General features: G+C 37.0%; 1 protein-coding gene across 10 annotated transcripts in view; it reads left to right on the top strand.

Moving 5' to 3' along the window:
* The window catches only part of ZNF300 (zinc finger protein 300), a 35,020-nt gene extending 23,123 nt beyond the window's left edge, over nt 1–11,897 (top strand). For all 10 annotated transcript variants that reach the window (XM_043913320.1, XM_043913328.1, XM_043913329.1 and 7 more), the window contains 3 exons: nt 8,432–8,558; nt 8,802–8,924; nt 10,031–11,897. In XM_043913320.1, coding sequence (XP_043769255.1) covers nt 8,432–8,558; nt 8,802–8,924; nt 10,031–11,610 — 1,830 coding nt within the window. In that variant the 3' untranslated portion in view covers nt 11,611–11,897. The remainder of the gene's footprint in view (nt 1–8,431; nt 8,559–8,801; nt 8,925–10,030) is intronic.
* The last annotated feature ends 10,648 nt before the right edge of the window (nt 11,898–22,545 follow it).

The raw sequence follows: 22,545 nt of genomic DNA, 5'->3' as shown, positions 1-22,545 counted from the left end.
TTTCCTTTTTTGGTTCTAAGTGCAATCAAATGGAAAGTGAAGAGAGCTAAAATCTAGATCAGGGAAAGATAGCCAAAATAAAGATCCAGACCTAGAAAGAATTGCTAGGTAATATGCAGATAATTTGGCTTGAAACCACTTTAAAAGTTGGTGTACAGTTTTTCTTATCTTTTTGCTGACATCATCAGTTACATGATTTGCAGTCCTCTAAAGAGAAAGAAGATACATTTCCCATAGGAAGAAATTATTTCTTGCCATATAAAACTAAAACAACTTTCAGTTTTGGATCTTTCTTTCAGTAATGGGATATGCAGTGTTCTCACCAACACTCCTGTGGTAAATGCAATAATAAATTTGTAACTGCATCATGGAGTGATTTCTTTTAGAAGGAAGTTATCATAGCATCATAACCTAACTCTCTAACTTTATCCTTTAGAGCTGGAGTCATCAGACTGTTGCCTGTGGGGCAAATTCAGTTTTCTGTTTTGTAAATAAAGTTTTACTGGCAGCACAGCCATGTCATTTGTTTACATATTGTCTATGGCTTTTTTTGTACTACAGTGGTAGAGTTGGATAAGCACCATATGGCCTGAAATGCTGAAAATATCTGCTTTGCTGAAAAAATTTGTTGACCTCTGCTTTAAAGGACTAAATAGAGTATAGAGGCTTCCTGTTGTCCACTTTTATCTATCAACAAAGTCTAGATAATACAGAGTAGATATGTTTTGAACGGTCTTCCAAAATATTCATTTCTTTCAAAAAGTAGTTCTTATAATTGTCAGGAATTCCCTTGCAGTGGTTAGAGCTCTGAGCTTCCACAGAATGGGGCACAGGTTCAATCCCTGGTTGAGGAACTAAGATCCACAACTGAGTCATTTGTAGTCATGTGGATGGACCTAGAGTCTGTCATAGGAAGGACTAAGTCAGAAAGAGAAAAACAAATATCATATATTAATGCATCTCTGTGGAATCTGTTAATAGAAAGATGGTACAGATGAGCCTGTTTGCAGGACAGGAATAGAGATGCAGATGTAGAAAATGGACATGGGGTGGGAAGGCGAGGGTGAGACAAATTGGTAGAGTAGGATTGACGCATACACAACTGTGTGTAAAATAGACAGCTAGTGGGAAGTTGCTGTATAGCACAGAGAGCTTAGCTCAGTGCTCTGTGATGACCTAAAGCAGTCAGATTGGGGGAAAGTGGGAAAGAGATTCATGAGGGAGGGAATATATGTGTACATATAGCTGATTTACTTCACTGTACAGCAGAAAGTGACACAACATTGTAAAGCAATTATATTCCAGTAAAAAAGATAATCATAACTTTATATGAAGTTTACCTTCTTGTATGAATAGATGGAATCTAAACAATTAATATTAATAAATAAATGATTTTTTAAAATATATAATTGTCTTTCAAAGCTTTGGAAAGCAGGGGTCCCTGATGTTCTGAAGTTGAATATGTTCTGAAGATGAGTATGGATTTTTTATTGGCCCAATAGATTCAACTGCCATGGCTAATACTAATAACTTGCTTATTCCTTTAGGATTAAAGATTTGTATTTTTTCCATACAGTCCAGAAGTAGAAATCATCATTTTCACACACATCTATCTTTTCTCCCTCTAACACCTATTCCCCTTCCATCTCCTCCATCTCTTCCATTGTCTCTGTCACTCAAACTGTAAAAATTGCTTGTAATGATACAAAAAATATAATTTTCCACTGATACATTTCCACTGATTATGTGCTGTATTTTACTTGAAATTAACAAAATTTATACATATATAGTATATTAAAGCATTCTAGTGTTATTGATAAAGCAAAATTAGAATGTTAGCATTACATTTATGAATTTTCTTATAAGAATGGATTTCTTCTATTTTCTACATTTATTATCTTTCTCATGTTACTGTTCTTTAGATCACAAGAATATTATTCAAAGTGTGCAAAACCATTTTTAACTAAGTATGAACTTTATTCTCTATAATTTTCATTCATTCCTTTTCAGCAGACATGTCTTAAATATTCAGTATATGTCACAGATGCTGGCTAGCTGTGAAATAACTCAAAATTTAGGCATGGTTCTTTCTTGGGAAGAATACAGAGAAAAATGGGGCAAACAGATGTGGAAACTAACAATAATACATAAAAGCTCTATAATAGACATGAGAGCAAGGAACTTTTTTAGTGGAGAAGGAAGAGCAGCCGGCTTTATAGAGAAAGCAAGGATAAGAGGCTTAAAAAATGATTGAACTTTGGATCATGAAGGAAGTAGGATGAGGATGGGAAACAGCATTTGCAAAAGTGGAAAAGGCTGAGAATTTGAGGAAAACTAAAAGTTGGCTTAAAGCTTAACATTCAGAAAATTAAGATCATGGCATCTGGTCCTATCACCTCATGGGAAATAGATGGGGAGACAGTAGAAACAGTGTCAGACTTTATTGTTTTGGGCTCCAAAATCACTGCGGATGGTGACTGCAGCCATGAAATTAAAAGACGCTTACTCCTTGGAAGGAAAGTTATGACCAACCTAGAGAGCATATTAAAAAGCAGAGACATTTCTTTGCCAACAAAGGTCCATCTAGTCAAGGCTATGGTTTTTCTAGTGGTCATGTATGGATGTGAGAGTTGGACTGTGAAGAACGCTGAGCACTGAAAAATTGATGCTTTTGAACTGTGGTGTTGGAAAAGACTCTTGAGAGTCCCTTGAACTGCAAGGAGATCCAACCAGTCCATCCTAAAGGAGATCAGTCCTGGGTGTTCATTGGAAGGACTGATGCTGAAGCTGAAACTCCAGTACTTTGGCCACCTCATGCAAAGAGTTGACTCATTGGAAAAGACCCTGATGCTGGGAGGGATTGGGGGCAGGAGGAGAAGGGGACGACAGAGGATGAGATGGTTGGATGGCATCACCGACTAGATGGGCATGAGTTTGAGTAAACTCCGGGAGTTGGTGATGTATAGGCAGGCCTGGTGTGCTGCGATTCATGGGGTCGCAAAGAGTCAGACATGACTGAGCAACTGAACTGAACTGAACTGAAAGTGGAGGTGTTTCATGGAAAGTTTGTCTAAAGGAGGTATTAGTGTAATAAAATATTAATTATTTTATTGGTCTTAATTGCAGTGTCAAGGAAGGCATTATGGAGTACAGTGGCCAAAAAACCAAAGTATTGAGTCAGGATACCTGCTTTTAAATCTGACAGTTGATCAGTCATATATATTTAGTGTAACCTCTGGCACAAAGTGATTTAACCTCAGTAATCCTCAGTTATCTCATATGTAAAGTGGGAAAACTAAAGGGATTGTTATGGGAACAAACTAAATGTGTGGTAGGTTGATGGTGTGGGATGAGAGAAACCTTAAGATCGAGATGATTGAGATGAGAGTAATTATATATATAGATAGATAGATAGATAGATAGATGGAACCAAAGGAATCTTTTTAACCAGGGAATGTTGATATTTAATTTTTTTCATTCTGAAAGCAGTATTTGATAATAAGAGAATAATTAGGGAAAAACCCTTAAAAATAATTTTAAATAATGCAAATCATTTAGATTCCAGAGCAGCTGTGAAGAGATACCCCACGTCCGAGGTAAGAGAAACCCAAGTAAGACAGTAGGTGTTGTGAGAGGGCATCAGAGGGCAGACACACTGAAACCATAATCATGGAAAACTAGCCAATCTGATCACAGGACCACAGCCTTGTCTAACTCAATGAAACTAAGCCATGCCATGTGGGGCCACCCAAGATGGTCGGGTCATGGTGGAGAGGTCTGACAGAATGTGGTCCGCTGGAGAAGGGAATGGGAAACCACTTCAGTATTCTTGCCTTGAGAACCCCATGAACACTATGAGAATGCAAAATGATAGGATACTGAAAGAGGAACTCCCCAGGTCGGTAGGTGCCCAATATGCTACTGGAGATCAGTGGAGAAATAACTCCAGAAAGAATGAAGGGATGGAGCCAAAGCAAAAACAGTACCCAGTTGTGGATGTGACTGGTGATAGAATCAAGGTCTGATGCTGTAAAGAGCAATATTGCATAGAAACCTGGAATGTTAGGTCCATGAATCAAGGCAAATTGGAAGTGGTCAAATAGGAAATGGCAAGAGTGAATGTCGACATTCTAGGAATCAGCAAACTAAAATGGATTGGAATGGGTGAATTTAACTCAGATGACCATTATATCTACTACTGTGGGCAGGAAGCCCTTAGACGAAATGGAGTAGCCATCATGGTCAACAAAAGAGTCTGAAATGCAGTACTTGGATGCAGTTTCAAAAACGACAGAATGATCTCTGTTCATTTCCAAGAAAAACCATTCAGTATCACGGTAATCCAAGCCTATCCCCCAGCCAGTAATGCTGAAGAAGGTGAAGTTGAATGGTTCTATGAAGACCTACAAGACCTTTCAGAACTAACACCCAAAAAAGATGTCCTTTTCATTATAGGGGACTGGAATGCAAAAGTAGGAAGTCAAGAAACACCTGGAGTAACAGGCAAATTTGGCATTGGAGTACAAAATGAAGCAGGGCAAAGGCTAATAGAGTTTTGCCAAGAGAACGCACTGGTCATAGCAAACACCCTCTTCCAACAACACAAGAGAAGATTCTACACATGGACATCACCAGATGGTCAACACTGAAATCAGATTGATTATATTCTTTGCAGCCAGAAATGGAGAAACTCTATACAGTCAGCAAAAACAAGACCAGGAGCTGACTGTGGCTCAGATCATGAACTCCTTATTGCCAAATTCAGACTTAAACTGAAGAAAGTAGGGAAAACCACTAGACCATTCAGGTATGACCTAAATCAAATCCCTTATGACTATACAGTGGAAGTGAGAAATAGATTTAAGGGACTAGATCTGATAGACTATGCCTGATGAACTATGGACGGAGGTTCGTGACATTGTACAGGAGACAGGGATCAAGACCGTCCCCATGGAAAAGAAATGCAAAAAGGCAAAATGGCTGTCTGAGGAGGCCTTACAAATAGCTGTGAAAAGAAGAGAAGGGAAAAGCAAAGGAGAAAAGGGAAGATATACCCATTTGAACGCAGAGTTCCAAAGAATACCCAGGAGAGATAAGAAAGCCTTCCTCAGCGATCAATGCAAAGAAACAGAGGAAAACAACAGAATGGGAAAGACTAAAGATCTCTTCAAGAAAATTAGAGCTATCAAGGGAACATTTCAGGCAAAGATGGGTTCGATAAAGGACAGAAATGGTATGGACCTAACAGAAGCAAAAGATATTAAGAAGAGGTGGCAAGAATACACAGAAGAACTGTACAAAAAAGATCTTCACGACCCAGATAATCACAATGGTGTGATCACCCACCTACAGCCAGACATCCTGAAATGTGAAGTCAAGTGGGCCTTAGAAAGCATCACTACGGACAAAGCTAGTGGATGTGATGGAATTCCAGTTGAGCTATTTCAAATCCTGAAATATGATGCTGTGAAAGTGCTGCAGTCAATATGCCAGCAGATTTGGAAAGCTCAGCAGTGGCCACAGGACTGGAATAGGTCGGTTTTCATTCCAATCCCTAAGAAAGGCAATCCCAAAGAATGCTCAAACTACCACACAATTGCACTCATCTCACACCCAAGTAAAGTAATGCTCAAAATTCTCCAAGCCAGGCTTCAGCAATACATGAACCGAAAACTTCCAGATGTTCAAGCTGGTTTTGGAAAAGGCAGAGGAACCAGAGATCAAATTGCCAATATCCACTGGATCACTGAAAAAGCAAGAGAGTTCCAGAAAAGCATCTATTTCTGCTTTATTGACTATGCCAAAGCCTTCGACTGTGTGGATCACAATCAACTGGAAAATCCTGAAAGAGGTGGGAATACCAGACCACCTGACCTGCCTCTTGAGAAACCTGTATGCAGGTCAGGAAGCAACAGTTAGAACTGGACATGGAACAACAGACTGGTTCCAAATTGGGAAAGGAGTACGTCAAGGCTGTATACTGTCACCCTGCTTATTTAACTTATATGCAGAGTACATCATGAGAAATGCTGGGCTGGAGGAAGCACAAGCTGGAATCAAGATTGCCGGGAGAAATATCAATAACCTCAGATATGCAGATGACACTACCCTTATGGCAGAAAGTGAAGAAGAACTAAAAAGCCTCTTGATGAAAGTGAAAGAGGAGAGTGAAAAAGTTGGCTTTAAGCTCAACATTCAGAAAACTAAGATCATGGCATCTGGTCCCATCACCTCATGGGAAATAGATGAGGAGACAGTGGAGACAGTGTCAGACTTTATTTTTTTGGACTCCAAAATCACTGTGGATGGTGACAGCAGCCATTAAATGAAAAGACACTCCTTGGAAGGAAAGTTATGACCAACCTAGATAGCATATATATATTTTGTTACAGTATGATATCATTTTTATGTAGAATCTAAAAAGTACAACAAACTAGTGAATAAAATGAAAAAGAAACAACTTTACAGATAGAACAAACATGTAGTTACCAACTGCGGTGGTGGCATTACTAGGATGGGAGGGAGAGAGGTACAAACTAATGGGTGTAAGATAGACTTAAGGATATATGGTAAAACATGAAGAAAAGCCAATATATTGTAATAGCTGTAAATGGAAAGTAACTTTTAAAAATTATATAAAAATAAAATTAAATTTTAAAAAGACATTTTGTTACCTAGATAGCATATTAAAAAGCAGAGACATTACTTTGCCAACAAAGGTCCGTCTGGTCAAGGCTATGGTTTTCCAGTGGTCATGTATGGATGTGAGAGTTGGACTGTGAAGAAAGCTGAGCACCGAAAAATTGATGCTTTTGAACTGTGGTGTTGGAGAAGACTCTTGAGAGTCCCTTGAACTGCAGGGAGATCCAACCAGTCCATCCTAGAGGAGATCAGTCCTGGGTGTTCATTGGAAGGACTGATGCTGAAGCTGAAACTCCAGTACTTTGGCCACCTCATGCAAAGAGTTGACTCATTGGAAAAGACCCTGATGCTGGGAGGGATTGGGGGCAGGAGGAGAAGGGGACGACAGAGGATGAGATGGCATCACCGACTCGATGGGCATGAGTTTGAGTAAACTCTGGGAGTTGGTGATGGACAGGGAGGCCTGGCGTGCTGGGATTCATGGTGGGGTCGCAAAGAGTCGGACATGACTGAGCGACTGAACTGAACTGAACTGACTGATTGTGAACATACATAATGGTGACATGATTAAAATCATTAGTTTACCCTCCAGAAACGTCTATGGCTCTACAGTTACCCAAGTCCTTTATTTCAGTGTCATGTCAATACTTTGTTTTGGCTTTTTCATAAATGTTCCCTGCATATTTCTTAAGTGTGTTCTTTTTCAATATTGCTATTATAACTGATGTATTTTGTTATATTCCTAGCTATTGTATATATGTAGGAGAATTGTTAGATTTAGAAGAAGCTAAGATTTCTTTCCTATGAAATGAGGAGATACGGTTAGAATCTTCAATAACTGACATTCTCTGACTCTCTAAATGTGACTCTTCTCAAAAATTTTGTATGTGTTATACTTTAAAAATCCTTCTCTATAATTATTAATAAAAATCCTCCCAGCCAGGTTTTGTTGTTATTTTATAGTTTTTAGTATTTTTAAAATTAAAATTTTTCTTCATTCAGAATATATATATATTTCTCTTTTCCAAGACATAAGATATCATTGTATTGTAATTGATATACTTCGTTATGACAGCTAGAACTGGCTTAGCCGAATACCGCAAACTGCATGGATTAAATGACAGAAATTTTTTATCTCACAGTTCTAGAGGCTGTTAATTCAGTTAATCAGCAGGGTTGGTTGCCTCTGAGGGCTTGAGGGAAGGATCTGTTCTAAGTCTCTCTGTTTGGCTTATAGATAACTTATCTTCTCCTCAAGTGTCTTCATACTGCCTTCATTCTATGTGTGTGTGACTCTGTTCAAACATCTCCTTTTTTTATGGATATCAGTTATATTGGGTTAGGGTCCACCCTAATGACCTCATATAACTAATTATATTTGCAATGGCCCTGTTTCCAAATAAGGTCACATTCTGAGGTTCTAGGGGTTAGAACTTCAACTTATGAATTTCCAGGGTGTACAGTTCAGTTTCTCACATATGGATTCAACATTATTCTTTTCCTGTGTAATTTCCAGTTGTTTCAGTACTATTCATTGGCTAATACATCTTCCTTTCAGCTATTTTAATGCTGCTTTATCACTTACTAAATTACCATTTGTATTAGGTAGGCATTTTATGATTTACCTCTTTTGTTTTCCTGTCCTGTCTGGCTCTTGTTAAAGGCAGGATTTGACATTGATTCTCCCAAATACTCTGATACAAAACTAAGTGTAGGTATAGTTTTGCATGCTATAGTAGAAATGATAAGAATGATGACTTTAGATTGAACAGGAATATTACTGTTACAGGGATTAGTATCTTTCAAGGATGTAGCTGTGGATTTCACCCAGGAGGAGTGGCAGCAACTAGACCCTGCTCAGAAGACCCTGTACAGGGATGTGATGCTGGAGAACTATAGCCACCTGGTCTCAATGGGTAAGAGTGACTTCCCTGTATAACTCAGACTTGACCAGTCAAGTACCTTTCCTTACCAGTCACTATAGTTAGGTGGTTCCTGACGTGTATATAATGACTTTGATGATCTTAATACCTTCCCCGATGGAGGTCATTACTTTCTGAAGGTTAAATGAACTACTTCATTGTAGGCCTCCTTAAACTGCATCTTCTCTTTTGCCTTCTGTGCAGTCTCTCCCAATTCCTCTGATTTCTATTTAATAGGGCATCCAGTTTCCAAACCAGATGTCATTTCCAAGTTGGAGCAAGGAGAAGATCCATGGATCATTAAAAGAGACATACCAAATTGGATCTGTCCATATGAAGTTCAGACAGATGGGCGACTAGGTAAGTGAAATATCAGTTCGCTTGTTTTGTTTTTATTTTGGTTGATTGATGCCTGAGGCTTATGTTTCTATCCTTAGTGAATTCTCTTACTGTTTGTTCCTGTGCTGAAAATTTAGTAGGCACTCAACAAATAATTAATCAATTAAATAATTGTGAACCTTTATAGGGGATAGCTATTTCTTATTGATTCTACATGTATATCTTTTGTATTAAATGTATATTGTTTTATATATTTAATGCATTTTATGAAAAGGCTTAATAGGCAATAGAAGGCAAATTTCTTCTAAAAACACAGGTTGCATTGCAAAATTAAATGTCAAATACTGCTACTATTTTTAAAATTTCAGAGAAAATTAGAGTCTAAAGAAATGCAACAGAATTTGAAAAGGCATTTTTCAGAGCACGCATCTGTAGCTGCTTTGAAAGATAAATTGACTATTGATGATCATGAGAAAGGGTGGTGAAGGCAAACTGTTGATGAAGGTGGGCGAGAAGAATATATGAACAAAACCTAGAAGATAGGGAAATACAGCTTTTCTGGGAGAACTTTGCTAGTTTTATTTGATAATATATAGAAGGAACAGTGCAATTCAAGCTTGGATTGTTGGTGTGACTCTGATACTGAATCCACAGCATGATTTTGGATTTTTCTCTTGTTTATATTAGTTGTTAATTAGGAAAGTAGAATGAGAGGAGATAAAATATTTTGAGTACAGAAGAGACCTTGTTTCTTCAGCTAGAGGTGGCAGGATAATACTAGCCAAGTGTATAGCAGATGGTTTATAAAATAAATGAATTTGAATGGTGAAAAGCATTTACACTCTGAAAGCAGGAGAAATGGGAAGATTCTAAAAGAGTAATCCAAGATTAGAGTGATAATAACTCAGATAGTTTTCTGTCTCCTTCAGGTCTAATTTTTTCATGAATATTTCTCTTTAACATCTTTGTCTATTCATTCCCCTGATCATAGTGTATGTTTTACTGTCTTCTGAAATGGCATCTCATCCCTGTTTGGGTTCATCACCTTTATTAGATCATTCATTTTTTATACTCCTCTGTGTTTTGTTAATTATCCTATATGACTTTTTAATTTTCCTTTCTTTTAGACAGGAAGAGTAACCTTGACAACCCCCAATCATGTATTTTGGGGTCTGTTTCCTTCCATAATAAGATATTGAAAGGAATCACAAAGGATGGTTCATTATACTCCATTTTAAAAGTCTGTCAAAGTGATGGCCAGTTACAGAGATGTCAGAAAAACAGACTTTCCACGAAAGTAACAGTCGTCAACAACAAAACAATGATTGTAGAGTCAGACTACAAATATAATGCACTGAGGAAAATATTTCAAGAGTGCATAGAGTCAGATGCTTCAAGACAAAGACCCTATAACTATGATGCCTTTAAAAAGAATTTGAAATCTAATATTGACCTACCTAGTTGTAATAAGAACAATTCAAGAAGAAACCTTGATGAGAGTTTTGGATGTGGAAAATCATTCATCCACAGTGTGGCCAATTCTAACCTTGAGAAGATTCACAATGGAGTAATTCCCTGTAATGATATTGAGCATGGAAACGTTTTCAGCAAGAAACAATCCATTATTCATTATCAGAATGTTGAAACCAAGGAGAAAACCTGTGTGTGTGTTACATGTGGAAAAGCCTTTGCTAAGAAGTCACAGCTCATTGTACATCAACGGATTCATACTGGGAAAAAACCATATGATTGTGGTGCATGTGGGAAAGCCTTCAGTGAGAAGTTTCACCTCATTGTACATCAGAGAACTCATACTGGGGAGAAACCTTATGAATGTTCTGAATGTGGAAAAGCCTTCTCTCAAAAATCATCTCTTATTATACATCAGAGAGTTCATACTGGAGAAAAACCATATGAATGTAGTGAATGTGGAAAAGCCTTTTCCCAGAAATCACCCCTCATTATACATCAGAGAATTCACACTGGAGAGAAACCTTATGAATGTAGAGAGTGTGGTAAGGCCTTCTCCCAGAAGTCACAACTGATTATACATCATAGAGCTCATACTGGAGAGAAGCCCTATGAGTGTACTGAATGCGGGAAAGCCTTCTGTGAGAAGTCCCATCTCATTATACATAAAAGAATTCATACCGGGGAGAAACCCTACAAATGTGCTCAGTGTGAGGAAGCCTTCAGCAGAAAGACAGAACTCATTACACACCAGTTAATTCATACTGGGGAGAAACCTTATGAATGTACTGCTTGTGGGAAGACCTTCTCCCGAAAGTCACAGCTCATTATACATCAGAGAACGCATACTGGAGAAAAACCCTATAAATGCAATGAATGTGGAAAAGCCTTCTGTCAGAAATCACATCTTATTGGACATCAGAGGATACACACAGGAGAAAAACCTTATGTTTGTACTGAATGTGGGAAAGCCTTCTCTCAAAAGTCTCACCTCCCAGGTCATCAGAGGATTCATACAGGAGAGAAACCATACATATGTGCTGAATGTGGAAAGGCGTTTTCTCAGAAGTCAGATCTTGTTTTACATCGGAGAATTCACACTGGGGAAAGACCCTATCGGTGTGCTGTATGTGGGAAAGCTTTCATCCAGAAATCACAACTCACTGTACATCAGAGAATTCATAGCAGTGGTAAAAATCATAGTGAACTAAAAACACAGACAAGCTTTCAGTATTAGCTCAATGCTTAATACATAACAGGAACTTGATTAATTTGATAACTTTGTTGACAGCATCTTTATAGAGAAAATTTTACAAGAGAATACATATCTGTAGTGTGGTGATACCTAACTCAGCAGACATGATGGAAAATTATTACATTAATGAAGGCCATTTTCACCATAGCATGTAGAGCTTTTAAAGTTATGAATTGAATGGTTAGTAGAACAAATTATGTATATAGAATGTTGTCAAAGTACATATTCCTTATTATGCCCCATAACAATAAACATTGTGAAATTGCTAATATTAACTTGGCATCATTTTGGTCATATACATTAATTCCCTATAAAGGACATGAAGAATGCTTGATTTAAAAAAATCAATTCCAAGAAACTGCATTAACAAGGAAAGGCTTGGGAGTTCCCTAATAATAGGACTCAACAATTTCACAGCTCTGGCCCAAGTTCAATTCCTGGTCAAGGAATTAAGATCAAGTTGCACAGTGCGACCAAAAAAAAAAAAAAAGTGGGGTGAGGGGCTTAGCATGACCCCTAAAGATACATGTAAAATTCTTATACAAAGATGGAAGGATAGGTTGATCAGATTCAGCAAAGGTGATAGTTGCACATTTTCCCATTTCAAGCATATAAGTTGATCTGTATTTTTGGAAGGATCGTTTTGAAACTGTTGCTTCTTGACCATCTCTCCTACTCCTCTTGAAATATCTATTTACTTTTCCTTACTGAAAATTTGGTATTGTGGAAACACTTTGGTACTGAACCACATTGTCTGGGTTTTAATCCTGGCTCAACTACTCAAAAGATTGTATGACTTCAGGCAAGCCTGCTTTACCTATCTGAATATTTTTTCTTACTGATAAATAGAAGTACAGTGTAGAGAACATTTTTCAGTTAACATGAGTTCTTTTTATCCTTTGTCCCTCAGTTTCCACTTGATTCCTTCACATTTCATGCCCACCTTATCTGTTTCCTGCATGGCTGAATTATCTATTATAAAACTGGATGAGAATTTCTGCAGGGGGAGAAGGCATACCTGACAGAGAGGGATGTGGAACCTGTGTGGGCAAGTTTCTGATCTCATTATGAACACTGAGTTGAGAGCACTGACATCAGATATAACTGACTATTCATATCTTAGATAGAAGGTCTAAGGTTGAGCTGCTCTGAAATTTCTTCTTGAAACATGTCCTAACTGCTCCTATGGAGGCATGAGAAAGACTAGGGATCATATTGAGAATATAGGGAAATTTAGTGAGGAGGGTGTTTTATATAGTGACAGCTTTGGACCTTATGTAGGTTTGAACAGTTTCATAGTTCCCACCTTATAGACTTGCCGTTTGATCCTTCCACCATCACAGCTCCCCGGCAGCCTCATTGATCTGATAATAGATTTCTATAAAATCTCATTTCAGATTTAGCACTTTGCCTTCTTGTTTGACTTTTACCAGTTCTTTTTCTCCCCAGCATTTTACTAGAGGAGCTAGCCAGTACAGTTAGGCAAGAAAAGGAAATCATAAGCATATTCATGTTCTACAGAGACTTTAAGTTATTGAAAAGATTTGAATACAACTAAATAAGAAAAAAAGCCAATTCTATATTATCTATTCCAGAAAAGAGGAGGGCTCCCTGACATACTTTATGAGACGACCATTATCTTGATGCTAAAGCCAGAGATATTACAAGAAAATTCTAAGTGACCAGTATTTTTCCTGAACATAGCCATAGCCATTTTTAATAGACTATTTGCAAATCAGATCTAGAAATATTTTTTTGAAAAAGGTACATCATGGCCAAGTAGAGTTTCATTCAAGAATGCAAAGTTGGTCCAGTATACAAAGAAAAGATTTTGGTATACTTCCACATACCAAGAGCCTAGAAAGTATAACTATATGGTCATTTCTATATATAGGGGGAAATTATTTGACAAAAATTCCATATCCATTTAGAATAAAACTCAGTAACAGAATAAAGGCCAGCTTCCTCAAATAGTAGAAGGACATCTATAGAACATCTAAAGTTAGTATATTTAATAGTGAAAGACTGTTTGCCTCAAGATTGGGAAAAAGTTAAAGATGTCTGCTCTACTTTCCTTGGTGAATATTGTACTGGTGATCTTAGCCAGTGCAGTAGGGAAAGCAAAAAGACAGGGTGGGGTGGAATAGGTGAGTGGAGTATAGTCAGGAAAGGAAAACAAAATTGTCTTTATTTACAGACAACATGGTCTTCTACACAGAAGATTTCAAAAGCTATTTAAAATTCTAAGGACTTCCCTGGTGAGCCAGTGCTCCACACTCCCAATGCAGAGGGCACAGGTGTGATTCCTGGTTGGGGAACTTAGATCCTGCATGCCTCGTGAGGTGGCTGAAAAGTAGGTTAATTTTTAAAAATCTACTAGACCTGATAAATGGGCTTCACAAAGTATCTAAGTAAACAAGGAGATACTCTATATTTACAGATGAAAAGATTCAATATTGATAAGGTATGAACTTTCCTCAAATTAATCTATATATTTATTGCAATCACCCACAGAAAAGATCTCAGCACGCATTTGTGTAGAATTTGACAGCCAGACTCCAAAATTTATATGAAAATGTAAAAGACCTAGAATAAACAAGATATCTTTGAGAAGAAAGAAAACTCGTATTACCTGATTTCAAGGCTTATTATAAAGTTAGAGTAATCGAGTACATAGTATTGTCATAAGAATAAATAGGTCAATGAAATAGTATAATCTAGAAATCAAACCACACATACAACAGATTTTTAACAAAGTTGTCAAGGTTGTCAATGGACAAAAGGTAGTCTTTTCAATAGACAATGCTGGAACATTTGGACCACTGGCAAAACATTTGGCAAAAACAAAACAAAACCCCTTGATTCCTAGTTCATACTCATATAAAAATCAATTTGAAAAAAATCATGAGCATGAAATACCCATAAAATTCTCTTTATGTTATCTTTGCAGATGAATTCTTGACATACCTCCCCACATTGATTCTTAATATTTAAGGTATCATTTTTGTTTTGTTATTGCCAGCTCTACATCATAATACTTACACACCAGGCACAGCCAGGTTAGTATCATTTCTATTCATGTAGTTATAGCCAGGAATTTCACCTTCCTCTTGTGCTGGTTAAGTCTCTCAATGTTTGAGTCCTTATCTGCAGTAGCCCCGGAGGGACCCATTCAATCATTTTGATGAGGACTTTCGGTGGTACAACATATGATGCAAATTGAGGGTTCTGCATTCTTATGGCTGGTGCTCTAACTGAATTACAGAGGTTTTAATATGTTTCTGTGATAGGGAAATACTGAATTTCTGACTTGGTGAGGAGATTGAAAATTCATAGAATTCTCTAGGAAGTCATTGTTACTGTCCAGCAGCTAGTTTTGTGAATTTAGATATGTGAGGGATCTCAGGTAATCCTTGAGGTGGTTATCTGGGATCATCTCCAGTCTCCTAAAGGACTGAACTACTTTCTCACCACCTGGAGCTTCATCACCTTGTTGGTAATAGGCAGCACACTCATCATGGCCAGTGCATGCCATTGTCACCACAACCTCCTCTCAGAATCATCACCAAACTGAAGAAGAGCATCTTTATGCAAAGGCTGGTATCAATATTTTAAAGCCAGAAAACTGCTTTAAAGGTCAGCACACATTTTCCATCTTTAAAAGAAAAACAGAAAAACTGTCTTTAGTTCCTTTATACATAAGAGAAAATCGAGATATTAAGAGTAAAAGCAAAACAAAGAGTAACTTGGTTTCCACTCATCAGAAATCATAATTCAAACCCAGATATTCTGATGCCAGGGTCTATACACTTAACCACTGTGTTAGACTGCCCCTATTTCCATTGTAGACTGTTTCTTGAACTCTTATTATTTTATGGGTTTTGATGCCTGCTCAAAAGGTACTCCCCTTCTATTTAGCCAAATTTAATTATTGAAAAAAAATCTCCTTTAAAAGTCACTTTTAATTGATAAAGATTTAATTCTAATTTTTGATGTTCAGAAAGGAGCTCTCCTAAATCCTAGAAATGAGATAGCTTGTTGATAAACATGGAAATTGAATCATGGATTTTTAAAAGAGCTCAGAGAATCAGAATCTGAAGAACATAGGTAAAGCCTTTGATACTATGCATTCAGTGACCCTCCTAAGCTCTGGCCCTCTAAAATTGAAACATCTAGAAATATAGTCCCTTAGGAACTGTGTCCTGATTGATACTCTGTTGCAGGTGGTACCAACAGATACTGGCTCCAGATTTTGTTGAGATGATCAACAGGAAATTTAATGTCTCATATTGCTTTGGGATTCCTTATGTAAGGAGATTCTTGGAGAGCTCCCAGATATGGCTGTCTGAAGAGTGTCACATCCACTATTGTACTTGCCAGAGGTAGGCCAAGCCAATCTTTGGAGGGGTCATATGTTCATATAATGGCAAAACATGACCATGTACTTACTGTAAGACTTTTATACTATATATGAAGTGGTATATTCAGTTCAGTTCAGTTGCTCAGTCGTGTCCGATTCTTTGCGACCCCATGAATCACAGCACGCCAGGCCTCCCTGTCCATCACCAACTCCTGGAGCCTACCCAAACCCATGCCCATCGAGTTGGTGATGCCATCCAGCCATCTCATCCTCTGTCGTCTCCTTCTCCTCCTGTCCCCACTCCTTCCCAGCATTAGGGTCTTTTCCAATGAGTGAACTCTGCGTGAGCTGTCCAGAGTATTGGAGTTTCAACCTCAACATCAGTCCTTCCAATGAACACCCAGGACTGATCTCCTTTAGGATGGACTGGTTGGATCTCCTTGCAATCCAAGGGACTCTCAAGAGTCTTCTCCAACACCACAGTTCAAAAGCATCAATTCTTTGGTGCTCAGCTTTCTTCACCATCCAAATCTCACATCCATAGATGACTACTGGAGAAACCATAGCCTTGACTAGACGGACCTTTGTTGACAAAGTAATGTCTCTGCTTTTAAATATGCTGTCTAGGTTGGTCATAATTTTCCTTCCAAGGAGTAAGTGTCTTTTCATTTAATGGCTGCAATCACCATCTGCAGTGATTTTGGGGCCCCCCACAATAAAGTCTCTCACTGTTCCCACTGTTTCCCCATCTATTTTCCATGAAGTGATGGGACCAGATGCCATGATCTTAGTTTTCTGAATGTTGAGCTTTAAGCCAACTTTTTCACTCTCCTCCTTCGCTTTCATCAAGAGGCTTTTTAGTTCCTTTTCACTTTCTGTCATAAGGGTGGTATCATCTGCCTATCTGAGGTTATTGGTATTTCTCCCGGCAATCTTGATTCCAACTTGTGCTTCTTCCAGCCCAGAGTTTCTCATGATGTACTCTGCATATAAGTTAAATAGGCAGGGTGACAGTATACAGCCTTGACGTCCTCCTTTTCCTATTTGGGACCAGTCTGTTGTTCCATGTCCAGTTCTAACTGTTGCTTCCTGACCTGCATACAGGTTTCTCAAGAGACAGGTCAGATGGTCTGGTATTCCCATCTCTTTAAGAATTTTCCTCAGTTTATTGTGATCCACACAGTCAAAGGCTTTGGCATAGTCAATAAAGCAGGAAAAGATGTTTTTTTCTGGAACTCTCTTGCTTTTTTGATGATCCAGCAGATGTTGGCAATTTGATCTCTGATACCTCTGCCTTTTCCAAAACCAGCTTGAACATCTGGAAGTTCACGGTTCACATATTGCTGAAGCCTGTAGATTGGGAGAAGCTAAAGGTATATACTACAAATGCTAAATAAACCACTAAAGTAACACAACACAGTTATAGTTAATAATCCAAAAGGGGATAGAAGGAATCAGAACAAACATTCACTTGATCCAACAGAAGGCAGAAAAAAAGAAAAAGAACAGATAGGACAAATAGGAAATAAAATGGAGATGATAGACTTAATCTAACAATATAAATTATCATGTAACAGTCCAAACACACCAATTAGATAAAAGTTATTATATTGGCTAAAACAACACAGCCTAACGATATGCTGCCTATGAAAAGCACACTTTAGAGACACGGATAGGTTATTTTTTTCCTGTACAAATATTTGTTTTTAAATTTCTATTTTACATTGGACTACAGTTGATTTGCAGTGTTGTGATAGTTTCAGGTGTACAGCAAAGTGATTCTGTTATACATACACATATATCCTTTTTAAAATTCTTGTTATGACAGAATATTGAACAGAGTTCCCTGTAGCTCCTTGTTGGTTATCTATTTTAAGTATAGTAGTGTGTATATGTCCATCCCAAATTCCCAATTTATCCCTCTCCCCCCATCTTTCCCCTTTGGTAATCACAGGTTTGTTTTCAAAGTCTGTGAGTCTGTTTTTATATAAGTTCATTTGTATTGTTTTTTAGTTTATTAAGGAACCTCCATACTGTTCTCCATAGCAGCTGTCCAGATTTACATTCCCAACAGTGTAGGAGGGTTCCCTTTTCTCCACACCTTCTCTAGCATTTACTTGTAGACTTTTTAATGATGGTCATTCTGACTGGTGTGAGATAATATATCATTGTACTTTTGATTTGTATTTCTCTAATAATTAGTGGTGTTGTGCATCTTTTCATCTTTTCATCTCTCTGTCTTCTTTGGAGAAAGGTCTGTCAAGGAATCTACCCGTTTTTTGATTAGAGTGTTTTTTTTTTTTATTTTGAGCCACCTGTGCTGTTTGTAAATTTTGGAGATTAATCTCTTGTTAGTTGCAGTGTTTGCAAATATTTTGTCTCATTTTGTGGCTTGTCTTCTTTTTTTAATGGTTTCCTTTGCTGTGCAAAAGCTTTTGAGTTTAATTTGGTCCCATTTGTTTATTTTTATTTCCATTACTCTAGGAGATGGATCAAAAAAGATATTCCTGCAGTTTATATCAGAGAGTGTCCTGCCTATGTTTTCCTCTAAGAGTTTCATAGTATCTGGTCTTAAACTTAAGTCTTTAATCCATTTTGAGTTTATTTTTGTATATAGTGTTAGAGAATGTTCTAATTTCATTCTTTCACCTGTAGCTGTCCAGTTTTCCCAGCACCACTTATTGAAGAGGCTGTCTTTTCTCCATTGTATATTCTTGCCTCTTTTGTTGTAGATTAATTGACAATAGATGTATGGGTTTACTTCTGGACTTTCTCTCCTGTTTTGCTGATATGTATTTCTGTTTCTGTGCCAGTACCATGGTGTTTTGATGACTGTAGCCTTGTAACGTAGTCTGAAGTCAGGAAGCATAATTCCTCCAGCTTTGTTTTTCTTTCATTTTTCTTTCTCAAAATTTCTTTCACTATTTGGGGTCTTTTGTGCCTCTATACAAATTAAGATTTTTTTTGTTCTAGTTCTATCAGATTACCAATGAAAAATGCCATTGGTAATTTGATAGAGTTTGCATTAAATCTGTAGATTGCCTTGGGTAGTATAGTCTTTTAAAAAATATTTTTTTTTCTAATCCAAAAGCATGGTATATCTTTCCATCTCTTTGTGTCGTCTTCAATTTACTTTATTTGCATCTGAGAGTTTTTCAACTACAGTTCTTATGACTCCCTAGGTAGGTTTATTTCTATGGAATTTTATTCTTTTTGATGCAGTGGTAAATAGAATTATTTCTTTAATTTCTGTTCTTTCATTGTTAGTGTGTACTATTGCAACAGATGTCTGTGTATTAATTTTGTACTCTGCAATTTTACTGAATTTTTTTATGAACTCTAGTAGTTTTCTGGTAGCATCTTTAGAGTTTTCAATGTATAATATCATGTCATCTTCAAACAGTGACAATTTTAGTTTTTCTTTTTCAATTTGGATTCTTTTTTTTTTCTCTGACTGCCATCACTAGGACTTCTAAAACCATGTTGAATAAAAGTGGCAAGAATGGATATCCTTGTCTTGTTCCCGAATTTAGTGGAAATGCTTTCAGCTTTTCCCCATTGAGAATAACGCTAGCTGTAGGTTTGTCATTTATGGCCTTTATTGTGTTGAGGTAAGTTCCCTCTATTCCCACTTTCTAGAGAGTTTTTAAGCATAAATTGGTGTTGAATTTTGTGAAGAGATTTTTCTGGATCTATTGAGATGATTTTATGGTTTTTATTTTTCAATTTGTTGGTGAGATGTATCACACTGAAAGATTGTAGATATTGAAAAATCCTTGTATCCCTATGATAAATTTCATTTGATCATGGTGTATGATTTGGTTTGCTAGTATTTCATTGAGTACTTTTGTGTCTGTGTTCATCAGTTATGTTGGAATGTAATTTTATTTTTTTATGGTATCTTTGTCTGATTTCGGTATCAGGTTAATGGTGGCCTCAAGAGCAGAAGCTTGGGAGTGGTCCTTCCTCTGTAATTTTTTGAAAGAGTTTCAGAAAGATAGGTGCTAATTCTTCACTAAATGTTTGATAGTGTTTGCCTGTGAAGCCATCTGGTCCTGGACTTTTGTTCGTTGGAAATTTTTAAATCTCTTGTTTCAATTTCAGTGCTTATTATTGGTCTGTTCATATTTTCTATTTCATCCTGCTTCAGTCTTGGGAGATTGTACCTTTCTAAGAATGTGTCCATTTATCTTGATTGTCCATTTTATTGATGTATAGTTGCTTGTAGTAGTCTCTTATTAGACTATATATTTCTGCAATGCCAGTTGTAACTTTTCGTTTTTCACTTCTAATTTTATTGATTTGAGCCCTCTCCCTTCTTCTCTTGATGAGTCTGGCTACAGGTTTATCAATTTTTAATCTTTTCAAAGAACCAGCTTTTAGTTTCATTGATCTTTTCTATTGCTTTCTTTGTCTCTATTTCATTTATTTCTGCTCTAACCTTTATGATTTCTTTCCTTCTACTAACTTTGGGTTTTGTTTATTCTTTTTTCTCTAGTTGCTTTAGGTATGAAGATTAGGTTGTTTATTTAGGATTTTTTCTTGTTTCCTGAGGTAAGATTGTATTGCTATAAACTACCCTCTTAGAACTGCTTTTGCAGCATTTCCTAGGCTTCGGATCATTGTGCTTTCGTTTTTATTTGTCTCTAGGTATTTGTTGATTTCCTCTTTCATTTCTTCAATAATCCATTGGTTGTTTCATAGCATATTGTTTAGACTCTAGGTGTTTGTGTTTTGGGGTTTTTTTTCCCTTGTAGTTGATTTCTAATCTCACAGCATTGTGGTCAGAACAGAGGCTTAATATGATTTCAGTTTTCTTAATTTTACCAAGGCTTGCTTTGTGGTCCAGCATGTGCTGAATCCCGTGAAATGTTTCATGTGCACTTGAAAAGAATGTGTATTCTGCTGCTTTTGGAAGGAATGCTCTATAAATATCAGTGAAGCCCATCCAGTCTCATGTCATTTAAGACCTGTGTTTCCTTATTGTTTTTCTGTCTGGTTGATATGTCCATTGATGAATGGGGTGTGAAAGTCCCTCACTACTGTTGTTTTAACTGTTGATTTCAGGCAAATTCAGTTGCAGTTGGAGCTTTTAATCCCTCTCTTAATGATTAATAGAATAAGGTAATAAACAGTTAGCAAGGATATAGTAGATAGAATTGAACACCACTATCAACCAACCTGACTTAACTGACATTTGTAGAACATTTTACCCAACAATGGCAGAATACACATCTGCATACAGAACATTTACCAAGGTAAGTCATACTATGAGGTCATTAAAAAAAAAATTAGAAAGAAAATGAAGTATTCTGAACTGAATGAAAATTAAACACAATGGATCTAAATTTTTGAAAAGCCTCTGAAGCAGTACTTGGAGGGAACTATAAAGTGCTAAATGTGTACATTGGGAAAGGTGAAAGGTCATAAATCAATGACTCATTTTCCACCTTAAGAAATTAGAAAAAGGAAAAAAGTGAAACCCATTATAAATCAGAAGAAAGGAAATAATTGAGTTCAGCAAGGATTAAATGGAAGAAATAGAAAAAATAAACAAAAATAAAAGTTGAGAAGGCCAGCATTACCCTGATACAAACCAGAGATGATATAAAAGATAAAACAGAACAATATTCCTCACTAAAATAGATTTTGAAATTCTAAACAAAATTTTAGCAAAATTATTCCTTCATTATATAAGTGAGATAATACATCAAGACTAAGTGGGTTTTTGGAGAAGGCAATGGCAGCCTACTACAGTACTCTTGCCTGGAAAATCCCATGGATGGAGGAGGCTGGTAGGCTGCAGTCCATGGGGGTCACAGTCGGACACAACTAAGCGACTTCACTTTCACTTTTCACTTTCATGCATTGGAAAAGGAAATGGCAACCCACTCCAGTGTTCTTGCCTGGAAAATCCCAGAGACAGGAGAGCCTGCTGGGCTGCCGTCTATGGGGTCACACAGAGTCAGACACGACTGAAGCGACTTAGCAGCAGCAGCAGCAGCAAGTAGGTTTCATTTCAGAAGTGCCAGGTTGGATTAACATTTGAAATTCAGTCAATGGAAGTCACCACAGTAATAAACTAAAAAAGAATATGGTATCTCAGAAGATGTAGAAAAAGTACTTGACAAGGTTCAACATCTGTGAAAACAAATTTATTTATTCTGATAATAGTAAGTGCAAAATCAAGAGCTAGCATCATACTTAATGGGAAGGGATGAACCATTTTTCCTCTAACATCAAGAACAAGAAAAGGATGATTTCTTCTATTACTTTCATTCAGTAATGTACTGGAGGCCCTAGCTGGTACTATAAGCCAAGAACGTAAAATGACATCCTGTTTGGGAAAGAAGTTTAATTCTCCTTATTCGTACATCATATGCTCATCCATGTAGAAAATCATAAGTAATCTACAAAAAGAGCTATTAGAACTAAAAAGTGAGTTTAGCAAGGACATCGTATACAAGATCAAAATACAAAAATCAAATTATAGCCACATACTAAAAACGTAAATTGAAATTTAAAAAGCAGTACTTAGAATAGCATTAGAAATATGA

This window comes from Cervus elaphus, chromosome 9, assembly GCF_910594005.1.
Source record: "Cervus elaphus chromosome 9, mCerEla1.1, whole genome shotgun sequence".
NCBI lineage: Eukaryota > Metazoa > Chordata > Mammalia > Artiodactyla > Cervidae > Cervus > Cervus elaphus.
This window is presented reverse-complemented; position numbering and strand designations above follow the sequence as displayed.